General features: G+C 36.7%; 2 protein-coding genes across 2 annotated transcripts; both read left to right on the top strand.

Annotated features, from left to right (window-relative positions):
* The first annotated feature begins 4,248 nt into the window (after positions 1-4,248).
* Positions 4,249-6,204, top strand: LOC121995247 (40S ribosomal protein S5-like). The gene is made up of 6 exons (XM_042549061.1): positions 4,249-4,317; positions 4,961-5,232; positions 5,527-5,692; positions 5,787-5,844; positions 5,934-6,017; positions 6,107-6,204. The coding sequence occupies exons 1-3, from the start codon at positions 4,258-4,260 to the stop codon at positions 5,642-5,644; spliced, it is 450 nt and encodes a 149-aa protein (XP_042404995.1). The 5' UTR covers positions 4,249-4,257; the 3' UTR covers positions 5,645-5,692; positions 5,787-5,844; positions 5,934-6,017; positions 6,107-6,204.
* A 6,350-nt stretch (positions 6,205-12,554) lies between these two features.
* On the top strand, positions 12,555-22,990 carry LOC122041746 (MYB-like transcription factor EOBII). The gene is made up of 7 exons (XM_042601535.1): positions 12,555-12,849; positions 12,911-13,040; positions 13,570-13,878; positions 21,142-21,171; positions 21,808-21,934; positions 22,596-22,703; positions 22,838-22,990. The coding sequence occupies exons 1-7, from the start codon at positions 12,714-12,716 to the stop codon at positions 22,988-22,990; spliced, it is 993 nt and encodes a 330-aa protein (XP_042457469.1). The 5' UTR covers positions 12,555-12,713.
* The last annotated feature ends 2,045 nt before the right edge of the window (positions 22,991-25,035 follow it).

A 25,035-nucleotide genomic window follows, 5' to 3' on the forward strand; every position in this document is an offset into this window, starting at 1 on the left:
ATATAATATGCAATCAATCATGGTATTTTAGCATAAATAAAATATACCTAGATAATCTAAGTATCCTTAAACCTTAGCTAAAACCTTAAAATTAAGCCTAGATTGCTTATTTCTTGAAAGAATGCCAAAACCCAACTTGGCATTTCTTTTATCCCTTTTATATTTGTGCCAATTGAAATTAAGAATTCAATCCTCAAATATTTGTTTGGCACATATTACTCTCTTTAAGGATCAAACATTTAGATTGAGACTTAATTTTGTTCTTAATCCTTTAAGAACATGCTAAGATCTCAACTAGCCATTTCTAATCCTTTTCAAGTGTGCCAATTTACATGTATTTCAATTCCTTAAGATTTGACATACTTTGTTCTTCCAAATAGTGATTACCTTGGATTAAGGTTAAAAATCTCCCTTAACCCATCAAAAGGAGACCAAGATCCCAACTTGTATTCCTTGTATTTTCATATTTGTGTCAATTTAAGTTAAACTCAAATCCTCAAATTTTGACACAATTTACTCTTCTTAAAGAGTACACTTAATAATCCTTTTCATTTTCAAAGGTTAACAATAACCTTGAAAATGCTTTCAAGTGTCAACTTTTATCAAGGTTGGGTTAACTACCCTTCCAATTGGAGTTGACACTCTCTAAACCCATCTAGGGTGTAGAGATTATGCTCCTAGGAACCCAAAACTTATTGGTGCTCCTTGGATGCTCTAGGTACTCACTAGGGATGACTTCCCTAAATACCTTCCTAAGGACCTTTCTAGGCTTCTTAGAAGCCTTGGTCACTTCCACTAGGTCACTTCTAGGGCTAACTCCCCTTGTAACCTTATTTGTGACTTTATTAGACTTATTAGAAGTCTTAGTCACATTGGTCTTTGCAAAAGTACTCTTAGGGACAACTTCCCTTGTACTTTTAGCTTGACCACTAGTCCTATGTTTGGTTCCATAGCTATATGGAACCCTATGAAAGGAAGTCACATACTTCTTGGCTTTGGGTTTGTATCCCAAACCTCTATAGCCATTGGATGACTCTTGTCTAGCTTTTCCAATGTTGTGCTCTCTTTGCCCCTTAAGCAAGTTTTTCATTCTTGCTAAGGTTCTCTCTAAGTTATCAAGTCTTGACCTTAAGACTTGGTTTTCCCTTACTAAATCCATAGATTTGGATTTTTGTTGATTCCTATGAGCATTGCTAGCCTTAGGCTTATATCTAAAGTCCTTAGAATTATTGCCTAAGTAGTTATCTACCTTCCTAACCTTAGATATGGTAGATCTAGCATGAGGAGGTATATATTTGTCCTTAGGTTTATCATGCATTCTATTTTCATGATAAATAGCATTATAACGATTTAAATTTGAACTAGCATTCAAATTAGGGTTTACCTCCCTTACCCTTGAAGCTCTCTTCTTCTCCCACTTCTTCAAGTGCACCAATTTCTTGAGCTCTCCTCTCCTTGGGCACTTTGTGTGGTAGTGACCCCACTCACCACATGTAAAGCACCTAATGTGCTTCTTCTCATTCTTCTTCTTCCTACAACTCACATTAGTTTCTAAATTAACTTTAGTGAGTTTAGGATTTACCTTTTTTACCTTCTTAAGCGAAGGACACCTACTCTTGTAGTGCCCCATCTTACCACACTCAAAACATTTGATGTGGTCCTTTGTGCTCTTCTTGGTAGTTGAAGTAGAGGGTTGAGCTTCCAAGATCTCCTCTTCCTTGGATTTCTGTTCTTCCTCTTCACTTGAAGATGTGGACTCTTCCACTTCTTCATCTCTTGAGGATGTGGAAGATCTCTCCTCTTCCACCTCTTCCTTCTCTTTCTCTTCCTCCTCTTCCTTTTCCTCCTCGAATGTTGACCTCTTGTCAACATCGGATTGGTCCTTCTCTTCTTGGACCAATGAGCCATTTTCCTTGGGCTCTTCCACTCCTTGGATTTTTATAGGGTCTTCATGATAGCCAATGATCTTTTTCCAAAGATCACTTGCATTTGTGGTTTCACCTACACTCAACAAAATATTAGAAGGTAGTAAATTATGCAAAATTCTCGTTACCTCCTTGTCCGCCTCCGATTGCTCTCGTTGCTCTTTGGTCCAATACCGAGGTCGGAGGCGTTTACCCTTCTTGTCCGTAGGAGCTTCAAATGGGTCACTCAAGATAACCCATTGGTTCAAATCCATTTGGAACCATGTCTCCAACCGCTTCCTCCAATAATTGAAGTCTTCTTTGTCGTATGGAGGTGGAATTCGGATATCCCATCCGAGCGGTCCTTCGGACTTCATCTTCTTCTTCCTCCAGCTTCTTGCTCTCTTGGCGGTTAGTCCGTAGAAGAGCGACCTCGCTCTGATACCACTTGTTGGGACCGATGTGCCCGCTAGAGGGGGGGTGAATAGCGTCTCACCAAAATCGATGGCTTCCTACGTATTCGTTAGTTGCACAGCGGAATAATACGAAACTAAATACGAATATGAAAGCTAAAAGACAAAGAAAGGAAATGTAAACCAATGCACGTCAATGTAACGTGGTTCGGAGATAACTTGCTCCTATTCCACGGCTGTCCGTAAGGTGGACGATCCCGATCCTTCGGTGGATTAACCCCCGACAAACTTCGGCTACTCAAGCAACTCCTTGTGGGTGGAGAAACCTCACCACAACACCAAACAAGAACACTTGGACACAAGAGAACCTTGAGCACGTTTGGTGACTACTAATTAGGCTTTAACCAAGTCTAATTTCGTCACCTTGGCCGGCCATCCCAAGCTCCTTCTTATAGAGCTTGGAACAAATTAGTAAGCTGATTTGCCCGTTACCAGTCGAATGGTCCTTGCACCAGTCGACTGGTGTCAGCCCAACGGCTCTCTCAACGGCTCTCTACAGTGCACCAGTCGACTGCTACAGTACTGCTACAGTAACACTATAGTAACGCTACAGTACTGCTGCAGTAAACCCTAATTCTAGAATTTTACCTCGAGTACATTCACTCATCACTCGTTCTCGCCCGACCAACCTAGATCTAGCCTTCTAGCCTCCTCCATCAGCCTTGTGTCCCTCGGATGTCTCCCAATCCTTCACGTCTTGCCTTCTAGAGCTTCCATCGGCCTTGTCATTGTTGTCGGGTCTTCCTTTGCCAAGAGGTTGTGCCTCCGGGACTTCATCCATTGCCAAGTCACACTTGGACTTACGTTGCCAAGACTACATGCTTTTTCTTACACCGCCAAGACTCATCCTTGGACTTTCCTCCTTTGCCAAGATCACACTTGGACTTACGTTGCCAAGACTACATGCTTGGACTTACACCGCCAAGACTCACCCTTGGACTTTCCTTGTTGTACCTGTATCCTGCACACTCACAATGCATATCAAATACAACAATAAACCTAACTTAAACCTTTGCCCAAACATCAAAACTTAGGGCACCTAGATTGCTCCAACATCTACGACAACGCTTTTTAAAAAGTATTGTCTATTATTAAATTCTCATCTAAATCTTGATTAATACAAACCGTTGGATCTAAGTAAGGAGTAGAAAACCCGAACCCTTCTCCCAACTCCTCATCTCACGCGGCCTTCTCCATCCAACTCCTCTCCGGCAAACCCCTCTCTGGCGAACCCCTCTCCGCGAACCACTCCTCCAAACTCCTCTCCGTCAAGACCGCGGGATTAATCTCTTCGCCTCCGTCGCCTCATTCACGCTTCCTTCACACTGCCCAATCTCTTTGATTCGTGGGATTAATCTCTTACTCGTCCGATATCGAGCAGTTCTTCCTTTTGCTTCAACGGGCGAAGGCGAAAAGGTTTCCTTTTGAACTCTCCGGCGGAACGCGAGCATCCCTCGAGAACGTTGCTTCGATTCGTGGGTATCCAGTCCCATCTCCGGCTTCTGGCCTTCGTTCACGCAAGGTACTCGATATCTGAAGCCCTCTAGATCGCTTCGTGGTTCTGCTAGAGAGATCTCTAAGTTTTTTTGTCCTCGATTTGTTTTAGAATTTAGATCTCGCTTCTGGATCCCTTCTGAACCTGTTCAGATCGATCCTTTTCTAGAGATTTGCCTTCCGTTCTGGTTTGCTTTTATTTTTTTTCTGGATCCCTTCTGTTTTTTTTCCTCTTGCTGTTTGAGCCTCGTGCAGTAGCTTTTGGCTCTGGTTACAACCATAGTGGCGTTTACGTTTGCCCGTTGGAGTTGGGTTTGATGTGGTGATTTTTCTTTCCGCCGTTGGTGGACTAGCCCGCGCATCTCTACAATCCTTACTCTGTGTCGATGGCAATCCAGCAACAGGAGGTTAAGCTCTTTAATCGCTGGTCGTTCGACGATGTCGAGGTTAGAACTCTCACTCCGTGGTGTTTCCGCAGCCTGTTGCTCTTAGCTCCTGCGTTGACCATGTGAATCTCATGATGTTATTTAGCACGTATGATCTGCTTTAAGGTTGATTTTCGATATTTTTAGGCCTTATCTGCCATTTTTTTTAAATATAATCTTTGCATGATGTGTTAGTAATACTTGGAATTTTAGATAACCAGTTCATGCTTTGAGAGAGCTAGGATTTTTCAGTATGCACAAATGAAAAATAGGACCTTTATTATCTATCAGTTCACAGATTTTTGTGGAGTACTTATTGATTTACCGGCAATAGCTTGTACAAGCGCTGATTACCCAACTTTTCCTACGCTTTATTTTACCAGCAACAGATTGCACAAACAGAGATAAGATTATAGTAGCCGACCAAACATGGCTCCATGATCGAGCAAACAGTGAACTTTGATTTATCATCATACTGTATCTGAATTGCAATATGCCTATAAAGAGCAAATACTGGATAAATTATGTTTGTTTAAATTTATTTGCACACTTTTTAGTTGAATTATAGTATGCAACACATCTTTCAATCCACATAGTCATAAAATGGAGATGTTCTCCTATTATTTACTCCAACAAGATTAGATTAATCTTCTGCTAACTCCAGGTCAGTGACATGTCTCTTGCTGATTACATCGCTGTGACTCCTCCAAAACATGCTACATACCTTCCTCATACTGCTGGAAGATATTCTGGTAAGAGGTTCCGCAAGGCTCAGTGCCCAATTATTGAAAGACTTACCAATTCTTTGATGATGCATGGCCGGAACAATGGAAAGAAGCTTATGGTTGTCTGCATAATTAAACATGCTATGGAAATTATTCATTTGCTTACTGATGCAAATCCAATACAAATTGTGGTTGATGCGATCATTAACAGGTAATTGAATTTTAAACTTGAATCTCATTGCAAGGATGGGTAATGAGGCATACTACATTTCACTTCTCAACCTTGTTTCAGAAAAACTTTTAAGACTAACCCAAGGCAACTATCTAATAAATAAAGATGGAAACATTGTGTACTAGTTATGCATATCAAAATGATTTTTTTTTTTTGCTTTGATTTCAGGATTGCATGTTAATCTCACTTGAGTGTGCTTGAAACTTGTATATTATTTTTATTAGCATAAACATTATATTATGTTAATCTCACTTGAGTGTCGCCGGTGCGCAGAGGGAGCACGCCGCGCTCATGCAAGCCCAGAGGAAGTTTCAGATCGCCCACTACGGGAGGACTCCGGCCAAGATCGAGGAGTTGGCGGGTTCTATTGAGTGTCCCGACATTGCCATGAGCGCCTCCCAAGAAGAGAAGAAGTGCAGCTTCATAACACTGAGTTCAGGTACCAAAAGAGGGCTTTTACAAATTACAATAAACTCAAAGAAAAATTAGGGCAAATTACTAATTGTTCCATCCTCTTACTAATGTATACACAGATCCTGTGTATGTTGCTTATCATGATGAGGAATGGGGAGTTCCAGTTCATGATGACAGGTGATTACTTCCACAAATTTCTTCATCTTATCTACACAAATTTCAACTAAATTTACATGTTGACAAGATTTAGATGGATAAACTTGCAGGATGTTGTTTGAGTTGCTTGTTCTAACAGGAGCTCAAGTGGGGATGGACTGGACTACTATACTGAAGAAGAGGAATGAATTCAGGTTAGAACTAATGCTAGAAACAATTTTTATTCAGAGGAAAGTACTTGTTTCGAACAATTTAGAATCTTGAAAGAAATGTTGTGTGGCAGGGTGGCATTTGCTGAATTTGATGCAGAGTCTGTCTCCAAGTTCACAGAGAAGCAGATGGTTTCCATCAGTGTGGAACTGAAGCTGGATTTTGGAAGAGTTAGAGGAATATCACTATCTACTTTGAAACAGAATTAGTGTTAATTTTGATATTTACTAGCTTCTTATGTAATTAAATACTAATATTACTTCAATGTCAGAATTCTATTATTTTGGTATGAGTTTGAAATCATTAGCTGAGTTGATTATATGTAAAATTCGAATCTAGACATGGTAAAAGAAAAATAATAGTTTCATAAATATAAAAATAATGATTTTAAAATAATTTTTTAAAATTTTTTTCTTTAAAACGACAACGCTTTTAAAGCGTTGCAAAAAGTATTGTCTTTATAAAAAAATAACAACGCTTTTAAAGCGTTGTAATAGCGTTGTCTTCGCTAAAAACGACAACGCTTTAAAAGCGTTGTCTTCGCTATAAACGACAACACTTTAAAGGCGTTGTCGTTGAGCAGACTTTTAACAACAGTGCCTTTAACAACGCTTTTTCAGGCACAAAGACAACGCTTTAAAAGCGTTGTCTATTAGCTTTTTTCTTGTAGTGCTCTCAAGAGATTTCTCTAACCTATCAAACTTTGCCCTTAAAGATTATTTTTCCACTTCTAGGTTCTTAGTCCTAGAATCAACATGCCCACCTTGGACATTCCTAGACCAACCCTTCCTAGACATATGTCTCTCTTTATTGGGATTAATGCTTTGATCATTTCCTACCTCCTTTCCCTTAACTGGGATAGGTTTTCTATTTTTAGGTCTGACATTAAACTTTGATTTCTTGGGGTTATCAACCATGTTAATGCTATTCTTATCGTTATACCTAAATCCATAATTATGCATGAGTAAATAACTAGCATATTTTTAGCATGCATTGAAGAATTTAAATTTGAATTCAAATTTAAACTAGGGTTTACCTTACCCTTTACCTTTGGAGCTCCCCTTGACACGAGCCTCCGTTCTTCCTCCACTTCTTTAGTTGCTCCATCTTCTTGAGCTCTCCTTTCCTTGGGCACTTTGTCTGATAGTGACCTCGTTCACCACACATGAAGCATCTAATATGTTTATTTTCCTTCTTCTTTCTACAACTCAAATTAGATTCTAAATGAATTGAATTAAGTTTAGGAGTTACTCCTTTTTTCTTCTTGATTGAAAGAAACCTACTCTTGTAGTGCCCCATCTCCCCGCACTCAAAACACTTGATGTGGGCTTTAGTGCTCTTCTTGGTAGATTCAGTTGAGGGTTGAGCCTCTAAGACTTCTTCCTCACTTGAAAATGTGAAGGGTTCCACTTCTTCCTTCTCTTCAGATGTTGAGCTCGTCTCCAGATCTGATCGGTCATTCTCCTCCTCTTGGATTAATGAGCCCTTCTCCTTAGGCTCCCCCACTTCTTGGATTTTTGTAGGGTCTTCATGAAGAGCAATTACCTTAGCTTGCTCCATAGCTCATGAGCACACTTGTACTCACCTACACGTGACACAATAGTAGAAGGTAATAAATTTAATACAATTCACATTACTTCCTTGTTCGTCTCTGATTGCTTCCTTTGTTCCTTGGTCCAATATCGAGGTCGGAGACACTTCCCTTTCTTGTCCGTTGGAGTTTAGAAAGGAACTTCCAATGCGGTCTAATTGTCCTAATCCATTTGGAACCAAGTCTTCAAATGCTTCCTCCGATAATCAAAGTCTTCTCGATCATATGGAGGTGGGATTCGAATATCCCATCCTAATGGTCCTTCCAACTTCATCTTCTTCCTCTATCACTTGCTACTCTTGGCGATTAGTCCAATAGAACCCCGTTCTTATACCAATTGTTAGGATCTTTGACACCGGCTAGAGGGGGTGAATAGCCAATCACCATCTTCAATCTCTTCCTACGTTTGTTAGCACAGTGAAATACCAAAACAAACAAAGAATAACTAAAACCTAGTGGCAATAAACAAAACAATCAAATCTCTAACACGTTTATTTACGTGGTTCGAAGATTAGGGCTCATACTCCACGACTGCCCATAAGGTAGATGATCCCTCAATCCGTCAATGGATTAATCCCCAAAACTTCGGCTAACTTGATCCTTCTTTTCCATGGAAAAACCTAGCCACAATCTTTTGATCACACACAAAGATCACACTGAGAGCTTTAGGGACTCTAATAGGCTTTAACCAAGTCTATTGCTACCACCTAAACCAGTCATTCCAAGCGCCATTATATAGAGCTTGGGGAAAACATCCAAGCTGTTTTCCCACTATTAGTCGACTAGTAAAGTCACTAGTTGATTGGCTTCTGTAGAAAATTGATCGTTACACCCCAATGACTTGATAATAGTCGATTGATGTCATGACCAGTTGACTGCTCCACAAGGGTTGAGCGAACAGAAGCATTATGTGTGCTCCTAGTTGACTGCCGAGTCGACTGAACCCTACCACTTGATTGATACATACTCCAGTAGACTGGTAAACCCTAACACTAGGATTTTACTCCGAGTATAATCATTCATACACTCGTCCTTGCCCACACAACTCTCGACCTTACCTTCTACCCTCCTCTATCAACCTTGTGTCCCTCAGATGCCTCCCTATCTTTCATGTCTTGCCTTCAGGAGCTTCCATCGGCCTTGTTCTTGTTGTTGGGTCTTCCATTGCCAAGAGGATCCTTACCTCCGGGACTTCAACCTTGCCAAGTCACACTTGGACTTACGTTATCAAGACTACATACTTGGACTTACATCGCCAAGATTCCACTTGGACTTTTCCTTTGTCAAGATCATACTTGGACTTTCCTTTACCTTATTGTACCTGCATCCTATGTACTCATAAGTGCATATCAAATACAACAATAATCTAACTTAAATCTTTACCCAAACATCAAAACTTAGGGTCTCAACGGTTATTCTAACATTTTCAAATTTAGTCAGCTTCTGAAGTCGCATGATAGTTGAAAAGTATTGCCTCAAGAAGGCTTCTCAAAACCTTTGCCATGTGATTGACCCCTTTTCAGACATGGAAGGTGCAATGCTCTCCCACCACTTTGTAGCTTTGTCTACTAGGAATAAGGTTACCACTTCCAGTTTAACTTTTTGGGGAACTTCTAGAAATCAGAAATGATTCTCTATCTCCTTCAACCAGTTTTGCCTAACCTCCCATCAAAGCTCGGAACTCTTGCCCTCCGAAGGGACTCATGATGGACTTAGGGATTGGTGTTGGTGGTTGATTAGTAACTGGGTTTACAAACCCTTGAAGTGTGTTGTTCACTACCACCTGCTTCGTTGTCATTTTTCCCTAGGGTAAGCGTAGCGTGGGTTATGGTTAGTTCGTGGTGTCATTTCTTACAAGATTATGATATCCTAATAATAGTTGTGGGGATGCACAATGCAATATTAGGGCAGAGTAGAAAAGATCATTTTAATGATTTTAATACATAAATAGTTAAATAAAATAACATAATATTATAATATGAATTAATCTACTCTAACTCTCAAATGTCCGTTGCTTAGTCTATTATCTCTCCGTCTCCCTAATCCTCTTCTTCCATAGGGTCCTCTTCGGGATCCTCTTCCTCTTCCTCCTCCTCATTATCACTTTCTCCTTGTTATTGCTCAATAACTTCAATTAAGGCCTTTTTTGATCACCAAGGACTTCAATAGTGTCTTAAAGTTCTAGCACCTAGTTCTCCATTTGATTGTAGTAATCATCATACTCCTGTTGAATATGATCCATCTGTTATTGCAGATTTTTTTAGCTCTAATAGCGAACTTTTGAGAGCAGTAAGTCCTCCAATTATTTCTTGGGCCTCTTGCAACTCCTCTAGTGTGTTTTTGAGTTATTTCTCTGTAACATGGTAGTAGAAGGCAAATCGTGTTATATCTGCTCGGAAGTGGTCTCTTAATTCTAGTAATTCAGTCTTCTCCCGTTGTTCATATATTAAGGGAATTTTTAGTTCCTCAACCACTCTCTCTAACTTCCTGGCTATATATATATATATAACTTGAATTTGTATAAAAAATTTCATAATATCAACGTACCAACAAAAATGATGGATAATGATTGGAATTCAAACTAGTTAACGTACTAAAAAATAAATAAATAAAAAAATGGATAATGGTTGTCACGCAAAATTTGTTAACGTACAACTAGATAACAAAATGGATAAGGGTTTTAAATTCAAGCCTTCATCCAATTAGTATAAATGAATCATATGCATATATATAAAAACTTAGGGTGCGTTTGGTTAACGCATGTTTCATTTTTATTTTCTTAAAAACGCGTGTTTTCTAGAAAATAAAAAATGACTCTATTTTTCCAGAAAATGCTAGCTATTTTTTTTTTAGAAAATAGGCATAGAAAATACAAACCAAATATCATTTTTTAGAAACGCGTATTTTTCAAAAATTAAAAATGAGAAACGTGCAAACTAAACACACCCTTAAAGTTTTACCAAAAATTTCAGAATGTCAAGGTATAAATATGAAAATGGGTGCAGCTAGAAAGTCAAATTTTTATAAGAAAATTTGGAAAAATGGGTACATCATCCTTTAACGGTGAAATTTTGTAAGAGTCGGGAGTTCATACGAGAAAGGGTATGAATATGGATTGGTCTCGAAAAGACTTTGTGTGCATATACTATAATAGTTGAAACTCCTTGATCAAAATTTATGGCTATTTGAAGTTTGAAAATAGTGTGTTTTATTCAACCTATCCAATTCGATCGAATTACTGGGTCGATCGAATTGGGTTGTTTTAAGCCGAGATTTTTTTTTCTAGCTATTTTCTTCTCAACAAAACTCTACCCAGCTCGGCTATGGGGAACTTGGCTCTGATACCACTAAAATATCACACCCACAATCGGGGATTGACATTGGCGTTGCTTTCAAATCCAAAATTCGAAAACAACTAGCCTTAGTAGTATAGTAATTGTCAAAGAAAATCAGTCTTCCATTCCCAAAATAAACGGTACATTATTTTCACCATTCGAATGAATTAAATTACATTCACTTAAATTATGAGTTCATTAGTATAGTAGAATTCTAATCTTTCTATAGCAAATTCACCATCCCTATAATTTGACTTGCTCTTGATCCATGAGGTCTTTTGGGTAAAAAAAAAAATTCATGAGGGATTAAGCTCAAAGTGGCCGGACAGCATCATACTATTATGGAGATATATGAATTCTTTTGGTTCTAACAAGAGTATCAAAGTAATGATTCAGATCGAGCCATGTGAGTGGAATAATGACTTTGAACGAAAGAGGTGGGGGGGTTCCCAGAGGAGTGAACTAAACTCTAAGTGAAAAGTCCAAGTAAGTTAAGGGTGACCAGATGCTTGACGGAAATTCTGAGGGAGTGAACTTTAGATGGTGAAAAAGTCTTAGAGGAGAGGAATGACCTTGATTAATTGGATGCTTGATGTTTGGTGGAAATCTTGAGGGAGTGAACTGTAGGTGGTGAAAAAGTTTTAGAGGAGAGGAGTGATCTTGATTGATTGGATGCTTAAAGGGAGAGCTAGAGTAAGTCAATAGTGATAGAATGTTTGAGGGAAGGTCTGAAACAAGTCAAAGGTGACCAGATACTTGAGGGGAGTCTTAGACCATAAGAATAATGGTGATCCTTTATTTGAGGGGAGGATTGTTGGAAATACAATCAAAATTCCACATTTAAAATATATGAAAAAAATTATGGATTTATAAGATGAAGATATCTTCATTAATATGAGACTTTTTAAATAAAATCTAAAAATAAATCAATAAAGATTTAGATCTAAAGTTAATAATATTATATTATTGAGATTTATAAATTCTTTTATCTATTCAACTATCATTTAGATCATTATACTTATGACAGGCATGATATTTACAATTGCCAACATCAAATTGAAATTACTTTAGACAGATAAATTGGAGAGTAAGGTATGCATGCAATCCAAATACTCCCTATCAAATTACTTTCTTGTCAATTAATTATCATAGGCAATATATCTAGTTACCAATTACAGATAATTCCAAGAAGTATATATATAACACATGCACCCACGTATATATAACACATGCACCCACGTATATATAACACATGCACCCACGTACACACGTGTGGTTTATATTTTTTACAATTTACAGTTGTTAATAAGTGGTCATAAAGTCCATTAATTAAAGAGGAATCTTCTCCTAAGTGACAGCCACCGAACTTTGAAAGATATTTCAGTTAGTCTATATGTATATTCGTACACGCACATAGCATAAGTTACAAAGTGTTAACTCTTCCCTTCTTTTATACATTGCCCTAAAACTAATTTTAGAGCATTATTTTGCATTCGCTAGTATCATTCAGTATCCTTAATTTGGAGCTAGAGAGAGAGCCTAAAACTTCAAATTAGATAATAAACCCTATATATCTCTACTCTTCAGCATGCATATATCTACATATCCCTCAACAAACTCTCTTCACACTGTACCTCATCAACCACAAGTACTCATCATCATCATCATCATCATCATCATCATCTCCTATAAAATTAACTCTCTGTTACTGAACTCCTCGACCTTAAATTTTCATGGCGTAGGAATCCATCGTGATGGACAAGAGAATAAGCAGCAGCCAGGAGGCGGAGGTGCGGAAGGGCCCATGGACCATGGAGGAAGACCTCATCCTCATCAACTACATCTCCAACCACGGCGAGGGTGTCTGGAACAACATCGCTCGCTCTGCCGGTATTGCTAACGTGTATTGCAACTTTGCTAATGTATATTGCAACATCGCTCGTGTGTGCAGGGTTGAAGAGGACAGGGAAGAGCTGCAGGCTGAGGTGGCTGAACTACCTCCGCCCGGACGTGCGGCGGGGGAACATCACGCCGGAGGAGCAGCAGCTGATCATGGAGCTCCACGCCCGGTGGGGGAACAGGTGAGCGAGAAGAAGCAGCGAGATAAGCAGCTAGCTAGGGTTTTGAGTGCCGCGTGATCTTGGAATTAGAAGGAGAGCCACGAAGATGCGCATGGAGTTGGAGATAGCCAATTAAATACGACGTGCATGGACTCGATTGGGCGGTATTAATGGGAGGAGATGTGTGGCCAGAAATCTCCGGCGGCTGCATCCGGCGCAGGAGAGCCACAACTTCGATAGCCAGGGTTTGGGTGGCGGGGTATGAAATGGGTGGCCCGAGTTTTTTCCCACAAAATTAATTAATTGGTCCATAGATTAGTCGCGGATCTAAGAGATTGAGCACGTGCACGGAGTGGTAGATATGCCTAGATTAGGGTCACTCCCTGGTCGATAACTTGCTCAGTCTTTTTTTTTACCAGTTTCATTGTCTCAATTAAATGACAATTGCAATGGAAAGAATTAATCTGGTTTTATTTGAATGAATTAGGCAAAAATATTATTTCTTTTATATATAATTGACGTTCATTGATTTTTTTTGTAAAATTGTGAGGTGGTCAAAAATCGCGAGGCAGCTGCCGGGACGGACGGACAATGAGATAAAGAACTTCTGGCGGACTCGAGTGCAAAAGAAGCTCAAACAATGTGAGTCCTTTGTAAGCCTCAAGAACAACCCGGTGATTATTGACGACGCTAGCACTAGCGCGCTTCAAGTTGACACCGCCGGTAACGTCAGTAGTGGAGTTCATCAGGTTTGCGACGACAACATCATCGGCGGTGATCACCACCACGCCGACGACATGGTTTCCGAAGGCTTCTCCACGGAGTCTAGCGACAACTTTTGGTCCTTGGAGGATTTCTGGTTGCTAAATTAAATTTTAAGATAATAATATTGTGGTAGTTGATCCTTGATTAGAGATCGAATGATCGATCATATATATAAATTGAACACGAAGTGGACGAGCTTTGTTGTTTAGAGCTAGCGCAACATATATATGATCGCACGCAGTAGTGATCACTTGATATTGTACAAATTAGCTTTGTAATTAAGCTTTGGGTACACGACAACTACCACAAAATACACTTGTTATTTGTTTTATTTGTCTTAGATTTTAAATAAGAAAATGGACACATTTTCCAAATTAAAAATGATCTATATAATCCCACATATTAGAAAGTTTAACTCCCTAATTTTGTTAATTGTTTTGTTACATTTTAAATTTAGTTTCATTAATATATTAATATATAGATGCCACTATTCATTCTTCTAAAACTAAATATGTTGATGGCCAATAAACAAAAGTGTTCTAAAAAATGAATATGCAAAATCGATTCTTCCATTGATGTCTAAAAATGTGTAGAAAATTATCATAAGCATATTTGTGTGCATTGCATTTATCTTTAGTATTTTTTTTTTAAACACAAAATCACCAAATAATCTCTTGAATTCGATCAAATTGATTATAATTAAGTGGCAAAAGGTGAAGCGCTTGTCCCTGCCCCAGGTCTTTTTGACCTCAAATGGTAAATCTTCATCCATTCACCACCTGTCCCTCCAGGGCAAGATGATTATAATTAATTGTGGCAAAAGGTGAATACGTTCGTCCCCAGTGTCTCCATCAATTCGTCTCAAGGTCAACACGGAAGATGATTATAATTAAGCTTATAAGTAACTTAGAGCATGAAAGAGAGACAATGCACGTGAACTTGTGCATGAGGAATCAAGATAATGGTACAGTTGAATAGTTAGTTTTATTTAAAGATTGGGTTTCGATTTGGATGAATTAACGGATGGATTTCTATTAATGTTAGTTGATATATTAGGATTATTTTTTAGTTTATCTTAGTGATCGATGAAATTTTGTTATAGAATCAATTAGTCATTTCAAAATTAATCGATTTAAATTGAATACCTAGTGCAATTCTAATTAAAAAATTTAAGAATAATAATGAATTAATATCGTGGCACCAATTCTAATTCCAATTGCCATTGTGATTGGAGCCAATACCGAACCGAACCACTCGAAGCAAACCCGAATCCACCTTTACGGACACTTCCATTTCCGTGCATAGAGGCGACGCGAGCCTAACAATTAGGTATGCCATTAATTGCCGACCGCTGCCTAATGCAGCACGTTCCAAATCTATCTCCCTATTGGTAGATCCTCCCGCCATTTCCCTCGATCAATCTCCACCGCAATCTTGATTCGGTCGAAAGTGGAAGGTCGCGGAGCCACGTGTTGGAGGGCAGCAGATGCTGGATTTGGGCAGTTAAGGTAGGGTTGGGCGGGGCTTTTGAGTTGAGGCCGAAAGGAAATGAAGTTTCATGGTTTAAGTTGATGGTGAGCTGGCCGTGGCTTTTAATAGGGAAAGAAAGTGTTGTTAAAGGCCACGTTTTGTTACCTTAAAGGGAAATGGGAAGGCGAAGGGGAAAGGGATTGTTGGAAAGTGCCCCCGTGCTTAATTGCTTTTGAAAAGATGCAACAGAGTGGTAAAGCACATCTCAAATTTTCTTCACCTTAACGAGATAAAGAAAGTAAATTATCGTGACCGAACTACCTCTCTAATTAGGGTGAATTTTATTCCAGAGATTATTTCCTAAAAATTTGATCATTGTATCTATCTTCTAAGTACAAATAATTTTCGTCGTAAATTTACTATGAATTTAGCAACGAATAATTAAATCGTCGCTAATTAGCAATGAAAAAATAATTGTGGGAAAATAGCAACAAACACTCTTTCGTCGTAAATTTTGTTACAAATTTGGGTCGAAATATGAAGTTCGTTGGAAATTTTACAAGGTTTGCGGTAAAAAAATATTTTTGTCACAAACATAGAGTAAATTTTCTTTATCCCAGTTTAAGGAAAATCAGATCTAGGACAAACTTCACAATTCATCCTAGATTAGGGATGAACTTCACAGTTCGTCTCAGATTAGGGACGAATTTCATAGTTTGTTCCAAATTTCTATTTTTTTTTTAAATTAAAAAAAATGTGACAAAAATGTAGATGCATGAGCTAAAAACCTTGGAATCACACGAAACGAGTTTCTATGCGTTCGTATCGATCTTCTGATCACAATGATGACATGAAATAATTTTTTCACCTAATATTTTGAGGTTTTTAAATTTTCGGAAATGAAAATTTTAATTGTTGATAAAAAAATTTATGAACCTCAAAATATTGAGTGAAAAAAATGTTTGAGGCCATCATTGTGATCAGGAGATCGATATGAACACATAGGAACTCATTTCGTATAATTCCAATTAAGGTGTTTAGGTCATGCATCCGTATTTTTATCACTTTATTCCTCAATTTAAAAAAATAGAGATTTGGGATGAACTTTTATAAGTTTGTCCCAGATCTGGATGAACTAAATTTCGTCCCAGATTCGGGATGAACTTGGGGACGAATTTTTAATTGTCCCCAAATTTACCCTAATATCATTCCCACATCCCTAAGTTCTTTCTTCTTCTTCTTTTCACAATGGCGGCGGTGGAATTTTTGTTTCGGCCACGATTCCACGATCTCCGGCAGGTAACCTTCGAGTTTCTTTCCTCTCTCATCTCTCTCATCTCCGGTGGGTTCGTCGCGTCTCCCCTTGCATGGCAGCGCCATGTCGTGCAACTGCTGGTGCATAGCAGCCGCCTCGCCTTGTCGTGCGGCTGCCCTTGCACGGCAACTGCGGTGCCTCCTCATTGAGGCCACCCTTGCACGCCAACTGCGAGCCGCAGGATCCGGGGCTTGCTAGCCGCTGGCAGCCGTCGGGAGCCGCCGGATCAGGCCCTTGTTGGCCGCTGGTAGCCGCCGGCCGCCGGATCCAGCCCTTCTTGGTTGCTGGCAGCCGCAGACCGCCAGATTCAGACCGTACTGTCCGCTAGCAGCCATGTGTCGTCGGATCTAGACCTTACTGGCCGTTGGTAGCCGTGCGCCGCCGGATCTGGACCTTCCTGGATGCTAGCAGTCGCGGCCCTAGCTGGTTGCTGGCAGCCGCGGGCCGATTACTACTGCCGGCCCCAACAACCGTTGCTGGCCCCTACGGTTACTGTCGACCCATAATGTAGTAATATTTGTGGGTGTCCAATAGTATATTTGGTTGTGTACTCTTATATATGATTGAAAACTTCGTATTATTGTTTATGCAGGTTAATTTGTATTTGATGTGGCTTGGAGAGACGCTCATCTTTGTTCTCCGTTGTTAGGTATATGTATCTAGATATGTTATTTTAATAATGATAGCATTAGTGTAAGGATATCTAATTTTTTTTATTTATAATGATAACATAAGTATAGTTTATTTATATCTAGATATACAGGTTATATATGTTTGTTAATACTGTCCAACTTTATTGGAATAATGAAATAAATGTGCCTATTATACTATCTGATGTTATTATTTTCTTTGTTATATTTTATTTCATTTGTATGTGCACTAAGTACATATTCATCATTAGTATATTATCTTATAATTTTTATTAATATAGTTTATTGGAAATAAACAAAATACAGAATGAAAGAAGTTGGATGTATAACAAAAACTTGCTTGATCGTCACGGTTTAACTGATGAGTTTATCATTGGCTTGAGGCAAATTTTGAATTTTGCATCTAGTCAAGTTGAATATATGGATGACAATAAGATAAGATGTCCTAGTAAAAAGTGTCACAATGGCAAATTTTTACTCTGTGATAAAGTTGAAGAACATCTTTGTAGATTTGAATTTATCCCGAAGTACTATAATTGGACATCTCATGGTAAACCGTTCATATCTGATGATGATTATGCACGAAACATACAAGTCTCAGTTAGTGGTGATCAGAGTTATTATGATAAATTAAATCCATATCAGAGGATGATTATTGATGCAGCAGGTCAGAATTTCAATCCGGACATGCATGGTACAAGTTCTAGTTATCCTCCACCAGTTGAACAAATGTTTACTACTTATACATTTCCTTTGGAGGAGGTAGAAGTACCAGGTGTTGATGAAATATATGTTATATTTCAAGAAGTACTTGAGTGCTGCTGATGAACCATTATGAGCTGGTTGTAACACTCACACAAAATTATCTCTCACCGCAAGACTGTTGAATGTCAAGGCTGAGTTTAATGTGTTGGAAGATTGTTTTAATAAGTTTGTTCAAACTTTTGAAGAGGCATTGTCGCGTGATAATATATTGCCCAATGATTTTTACAATATGAAAAAACTTATTAAAGAATTAGGTCTTCCAGTGGAAAGAATTGATGTATGTAGAGATGGTTGTATGCTATATTGGGGAGATGATGCAGATGCAGATGTTTGTAAATTCTGTAATCAAGATAGGTACAAGACCATCAGAAGAAGTCAACAACGACGTAAATCATACAGTCAGTTATTTTATTTGCCTTTAACTCCTAGGTTACAAAGACTTTATGCATCAAAGACAACTGCTGAACATATAACGTGACATGCAAATCATCAAACAGAAGATGGACTAATGTGTCATCCATCAGATGCAGAGGTGTGGAAAATTTTTGATAGAACATATCCAGAATTTGCAAAGGAGACTCAAAATATTAGATTAGATATCTGTACCGATGGATTTGCTTCGTTTGACAAATCAGGGAAAAATTATTCATGTTGGCCAGTTATTTTAACTCCGTATAATCTTCCACTTGGAATGTGCATGAAAACACCTTATATGTTTTTAACATTGGTTGTACCTGGGTTGCAAAATCTGAAGAAGTTAATAGATGTTTATTTGCAACCTTTGATTGCAGAATTGAAACAATTATGGGATGAAGATTTTCCTACATACGATGTCCATACTAATCAGATGTTTGTAATGAAAACTACTCTTCTTTGGATCATAAATGACTTTCCAGCTTATGGTATGTTATCATGTTGGAGTACCGCTGGGATCTTAAAATGCCCAATATGTATGGAGAGATCAAAATCAATCAGATTGAAACATGGGAAGAAGCTGAGTTATTTTGATTGTCATAGATAATTTTTACCACTAAATCATAATTTCAGAAGGAGTAAAGATGAATTCACTAGGAATAGAACTGAAAGAACACCTCCACCATTAAGATTGACAGGTCAAGATATTTGGTACAGAGTGCTATACTTTTCATCTATTATTAAAGACTCACATGGTACAACATATGATTATGGAAGTACACATAGATGGACAAAACGGAGTATTTTTTGAGATTTACCATATTGGTTTAGTTATTTAATACATCATAATCTCGATATAATGCATATTGAGAAGAATATTTTTTGATAATATGATAAATACAGTGATGGATATCAATGGGAAAACTAAAGACAATCTCAATGCAAGAAAAGATATGCGACTCCTTTGTAAAAGACCCACTCTTGATGTGGATGAAAATAGTAGGGGGCCAAAGTCAAAGGCAGTTTATACATTGAATAAGGATCAGAGGCATGTTGTTTGTGAATTGTTGAAATCAATGAAATTTCTAGATGATTTCGTTTAATTATAATCTTGGAAGATGTATCAATATGACAGAATACAAATTGATTGGTATGAAAAGTCATGACTATCATATATTTATGCAAAAGCTTATTCCTATTGCTTTTAAGCAACTATTACCAAATTTTGTATGGGGTACAATTACAGAATTAAGTATTTTTTTACACGATATTTGTTCAACTATTTTGAGACACTCACACATGGAGACGTTAGAGAGAGACATTCCAATTATTTTGTGTAATTTAGAAAGGATATTTCCACCCTCATTTTTTGATTCCATGGAATATCTTTTGGTTCACTTGCCATACGAGGCTGAAGTTGGAGAACCTATCCATTTCCGATGGATGTATCCATTTGAAAGGTAAAATTTTCATCTGTTATATTTCGACAAATTGAATGCATAAAAATATAATCATTTTATTATAATTAATCTAATATAATTTATTTTATTGCAATCAGATTCTTATATCATTTAAAGAAAAAAAAATAAAAAATAAGGCACATGTTTAAACATCTATTGTTAATGCATATATTGTGGAGAAGGTAACAACTTTTTGCATCATATTATTTTGAACCTCATGTTCAAAGCAAACAACAGAGATCAGGAAGAAATGATGAAGGTCCAATTGATCCCAATATAAACTCAGTCTCAATTTTTAACTACCTTGGTCGACCAAGTGGATCATGTAAGGAGAGTTACTTAACTGGTCAAGAATGATGAGCAACTCATACATATATTTTACTAATTTGTCTAGAACTATCGTCATATTATGAATTAGTATATATTTTTAATCTTTTATATTTCTTATGTCATAACTTTTAGTGTTATAATTTAAATTTTTTTATCATAGGATTTTTGAAAACTTATATTCTGGCTTATCACCACAAGAGTTTGATCGCTTATGCAAAGAAGAATTTGCACCATGGTTCAAATCATTTGTAAGTAGTCAATTTAAATTTGAATTTCAAATATGAATGTTTGTAATAATTGTCAAATTTGAATTTAGATTCATGATAATCAAGCTCAGATTGAGCAAGAATTGCTTATCTATCTAGCATGGGGTCCGAAAGGATTGGTACGCACATGGCCAGCATATTTCATAAATGGATATAATTTTTATATTCAAGAATATGGAATGGGAAATACTACAATGAATAGTGGAGTTTGTGTTAAGTCATCCAATGATGGAGATGCAAGAAATAATTTTTATGGCTTACTGGATGAAATTATAGAGGTAGCATACCCTGGCCTAGAAATGTGAGTTATTCTATTCATGTGTCGCTGGTTTGACCCTATCAGAGGGATGAAGGTGCATCCACGATATAATTTGGTTGAAATAAATCATAAGAGATTGTATAAAAAATATGAATAATTTGTGTTGGCATAGCAAGCAATTCAAGTATTCTATGCTTCATATCTTAGTTTGAAATGTGACAAATTAAATTGATTGGTGGGTTGTTTGTAAAACTAATGCACGGAAAAAAATTGAGGAACATTGGGAGGACATTGCTTATCAATAAGAGAAAGTTACTAATACATTTCATATAAAAGAATATATTATTCCAATGTTACAAGATCCCACAGGAATAGTGATAAACGTGGATACAACTGAAATTGATGATGATGATGATGAGGAGGAGGAGGACAATGAAAACTTTGAGTTTTTATAATGAGTAAGTTTTGTTATATTAATATAATAAATTTATGATATTTCCAATTTGCAATTCCCAAAACTCATAACTCAATTAGTTTATTTGTCTCAATTATATACAAAACTGTTTTATTTTTAAATTTATATATCTTATCTGTTAATACTCTGTATTTTTTTTATAGATAATTAGAAGTTATATCTTATCGTCTTCTCGGGGGTTCGTGGATTCACTTTTTCTTAGGAAATATGGTAAGTTTTTTTGTTTCATATTATTTGTTATCAAACAAATTTGTATTAAAATTTTCCTATGTTTGAATTTTCAGAATCTCTTTCGACGAGGTGGTCGCAGATGGAGAGCTCAGCATACAACACCTACATATACTGTATCTATGCCCCTACCTAATCAGACAGACACTGCAGGACCGTCCCATACACCTTCAACAATACCTTCCTGTGCACCATCGCCTTCCCCTTCGGCTGTACCTTCGTTGATCGAGTCCTTAGTAGCCTCTTCCATTCCTTCCCGACATTCGATTGTTGAGAGGCCAGACACTCGAGAGTCTATAGCCCCTTGTGGAGATTCGTAAGTAAATTTAAAATATTTTATTTTTTCAACTTCCATAATTATTTAACCTGTTTTTTTTGTAAATTATAATAGGTTCGATAATTCTGTCCATGTTATTCACGAGATTAATCGAATCGTGAATAACCATTGGAGAGAGGACTCGATGAGTTATACTAGCACTCCAGCACCGACTAGAGAGTTATGGTGGAGTGAATTTAGGGTATATCTCATTTGTTTTATATCTTAAATGAAATTAAATATATAAATAATTATTATTTTTCTATTACAGCGATCATTCACTTGGGACATGAGTGATGAGATGGAAATAAGAAGGATTTTCATAAAAAAAAAATATGGCGATCACATTCTCCATGTACTCAATCATGCGAAGTCAAAGGGGAAAAATACCATTCATCACTGAGGAAAACTGGATAAGGATTATCAATTATTGGAAAACTGAGGAGTTTAAAACAAGAAGTCACCAGAATAAAACAAATCAATCTTTTAATTCTGGAGACATGTCTGTTGTATATATAGGAGGATCTATCAATATTGATGAGCATAGACGTAGATTGGTAATTTTTTAGCACTCCCATTATTTTCTTAATCTATTTGATACTATTTAATTATCTTTAATCATCTTTTTTTAGTCCAAAGAACTAGGAAAGGAGCCTACATTTATAGAAACTTTTACCCGCACCTTTCAGAAAAAAGATAAGACTTGGAGCGGGGACAGAGCTAGAGCAATCAAGGTTTAAATAAATTTTGGATCTAAATTTATAACTTAGCTTCTATTATTAATGTACCCACTATAACTTTATAGTCTTGCGTTCCTAAATTAATGTTATTATAATTATATTTTATTTTTTATTACAATACAGGAGGAATATAATGAACTAGAGGCAGCACAGAGATGTTCTGGTTATGCTAGTGCAAATATGGAGGGGTCTGAGCCATCTATTGGTACTGATTTAAATTTATGGCTACAGGCGAGTGGAGGGTCAAAAAAGGAGGAAAGATGTTTGGAATGAATTCTTTGAGCAGAACCCATAGAGTTGGTCGTTATCTTCTTTCTCCTCACAGACCCAGCAGATGAATCACTTGACTGAAAGATGTTTCACAGTTGAAGGAGATTTTAAATGAAAGGGATGAAGAAATGAGACAAATGCACCTAAATCAGGAATTGATTTTGCTACATTTTCAATTAATTTCTACTCCAAGTCAGAATCCTCCCAGTGATGGTGATCATGATGATGGCGATGGTGGCAAATCTTAGTTAATTTATGGTAAGCTTTATATTAGAATTTTTTTAGCATGTATTGTTATAGTTTCTTTTATATTTTTATTTTATCTTGATACTTTGCATGTTATGCCATGTTTTATATTTTTGATTTGTCTACTATTAATCTATGCAAATTTAGTTATATATATTTCAATACTTTTATTATGTCATAAATATTTGATACATGTATTTTTGATTACATGATCTATACATTTTTATTATGTTTAATTAAAAGTTTTATTTCAGGTATGTTTCATGCAAATAAGGATAAATGCTATTTTTTTGCTATCTAATTCTCTGATATATTATGATAACCATGTATTAGGACATATCATATTCATATATTGATAATTCATATAGTGTGCCACAAAAACTAGATAGTAGAACATATGCATTCGTTATTGAAATCCTTAGGTAAAAGAATATCTGCACTATCAAATGATCAATTGGATGAATAATTTTAAAAGCATAACATAACATGGTGACAGGATGAGGACACGGTTGATTTGGACAAGACGTTTAACAAAAGAATATATAGGTGTATAAGAAAAAAAAAAATCTCCGGATTACAATAGTGGATTTTCTTATTCTTTAGATGCTTTGAAGTATTTGTTATTTGGATTATGAGTTGTTGAACCAAACTAGTTTTTGTTTTGATGTGTAAATATGATGTGTGTTGAGTTGACATATTTGAATGTTGATATGGGATGTGTAGTTTTGTTGTTTGTTTGGATGTGTATAAATATGATGTGCGTTGAAGTTTGACTAATATATTTTAAATTTGGATATACGGATGATAAGAGATTTATAGATTAGGTTATGTAATAATGTATTTGATATGTAAATAGGATAAATAAAATAAAAATGTAGAGATTTTTTTATTTTTTATTTATTTTGGGACAACATTTGGGATGAACTAGGGTTCGTCTCAAATTTGAGATGAATTTGGATTCATCCCTAATTAAAGATGAATTCGGGTTCATCCCGAATTTGGGACTAACCTTGAGACGAATTTTGGTTCATCCCAAAATCCCACACCGAATTACCCATGTTCATCTCAAATTAGGGACGGATTGATTCGTTCCAAATTTGGGACAAACCAAAATTCGTCTCCAATTTGGGTTCATCCCAAAATTCGGGTTTACCTTCAATTCCTAAAGTTCGTTCTAAATTAGGGACGAATTTTGATTCGTCCCGAATTTGGGACGAATCTGGTTCGTCCCAGTCCCAAATTCGGGACGAATCTGGTTCGTCCCGAATTCAGGATGAATCTGGATCGTCCCGAATTTGGGGCGAACATTGGGAATTCGGGTAAACCCGGATTTTGGGACGAACCAAAATTCGTCCTAAATTTAAAGACATTATATGGTGTATATTTATAACAAAATTTGTGATAAAAATTATAGTTCGTCGTAAAATTTGGGATGAATTATTTATTTTCGTTGCAAAATTTAGCAACGACTGATTTAGGACGAATATATTTTTGTTGTAAAAATTTAACGATGAAAATTTTTAAAAAATTCGTCCCTAAAATCATGTTTTTTTAATTTGTAGTGGACTATATCTATGGGATAAAAATAAACTACAACATAATCGACGTAGCATTGTTGAAAAATTATTGTGTATATATATAAAAGTAAAATTGGATAAAGTTATCATTTAGAAAGTACAAGAAAAATAAATAAAATGAGTGAAAATCATACAAACTATGAAATCATTAGACCAATCAAGTCAAATGGTTCATGGATTGGACAAATTAGGGTATCAAATGGATTATTACTTTGATTTGAAATATTAATAAAAAAGTGACTACATAGGTCGGTAGTGGAATTTTATGGATTAGTCTAGCAAAGTGAGGAAGTGGGTCTAGAAAAGTGGTCAAGTAGATTGATTGAGCTAAACAAATATAGTGATCGGCCATGTCAATGGATATCATCAGGTTGGTTACCATTAGGTTGGTTAGGTTAAGTAGATCGATTATGTCAGTAGGGGGGATAGAGCAAAATTATTATTTCAAAATTTAAATGAAAATAAATATA

This window comes from Zingiber officinale, chromosome 1B (genome assembly GCF_018446385.1).
Source record: "Zingiber officinale cultivar Zhangliang chromosome 1B, Zo_v1.1, whole genome shotgun sequence".
NCBI lineage: Eukaryota > Viridiplantae > Streptophyta > Magnoliopsida > Zingiberales > Zingiberaceae > Zingiber > Zingiber officinale.

Excerpts from the sequence above, each read along its gene's own strand:
- LOC121995247 (XM_042549061.1), top strand. The coding sequence starts at position 4,258 with ATGGCAATCCAGCAACAGGAGGTTAAGCTCTTTAATCGCTGGTCGTTC. Across the intron at positions 4,318-4,960 it reads GGTCGTTCGACGATGTCGAG|GTCAGTGACATGTCTCTTGC; the intron begins GTTAGAACTCTC and ends TGCTAACTCCAG. Across the intron at positions 5,233-5,526 it reads GTTGATGCGATCATTAACAG|AGGGAGCACGCCGCGCTCAT; the intron begins GTAATTGAATTT and ends GCCGGTGCGCAG.
- LOC122041746 (XM_042601535.1), top strand. The coding sequence starts at position 12,714 with ATGGACAAGAGAATAAGCAGCAGCCAGGAGGCGGAGGTGCGGAAGGGC. Across the intron at positions 13,041-13,569 it reads CACGCCCGGTGGGGGAACAG|GTGGTCAAAAATCGCGAGGC; the intron begins GTGAGCGAGAAG and ends TAAAATTGTGAG. Across the intron at positions 21,172-21,807 it reads ACTTTGAGTTTTTATAATGA|GTTCGATAATTCTGTCCATG; the intron begins GTAAGTTTTGTT and ends AAATTATAATAG.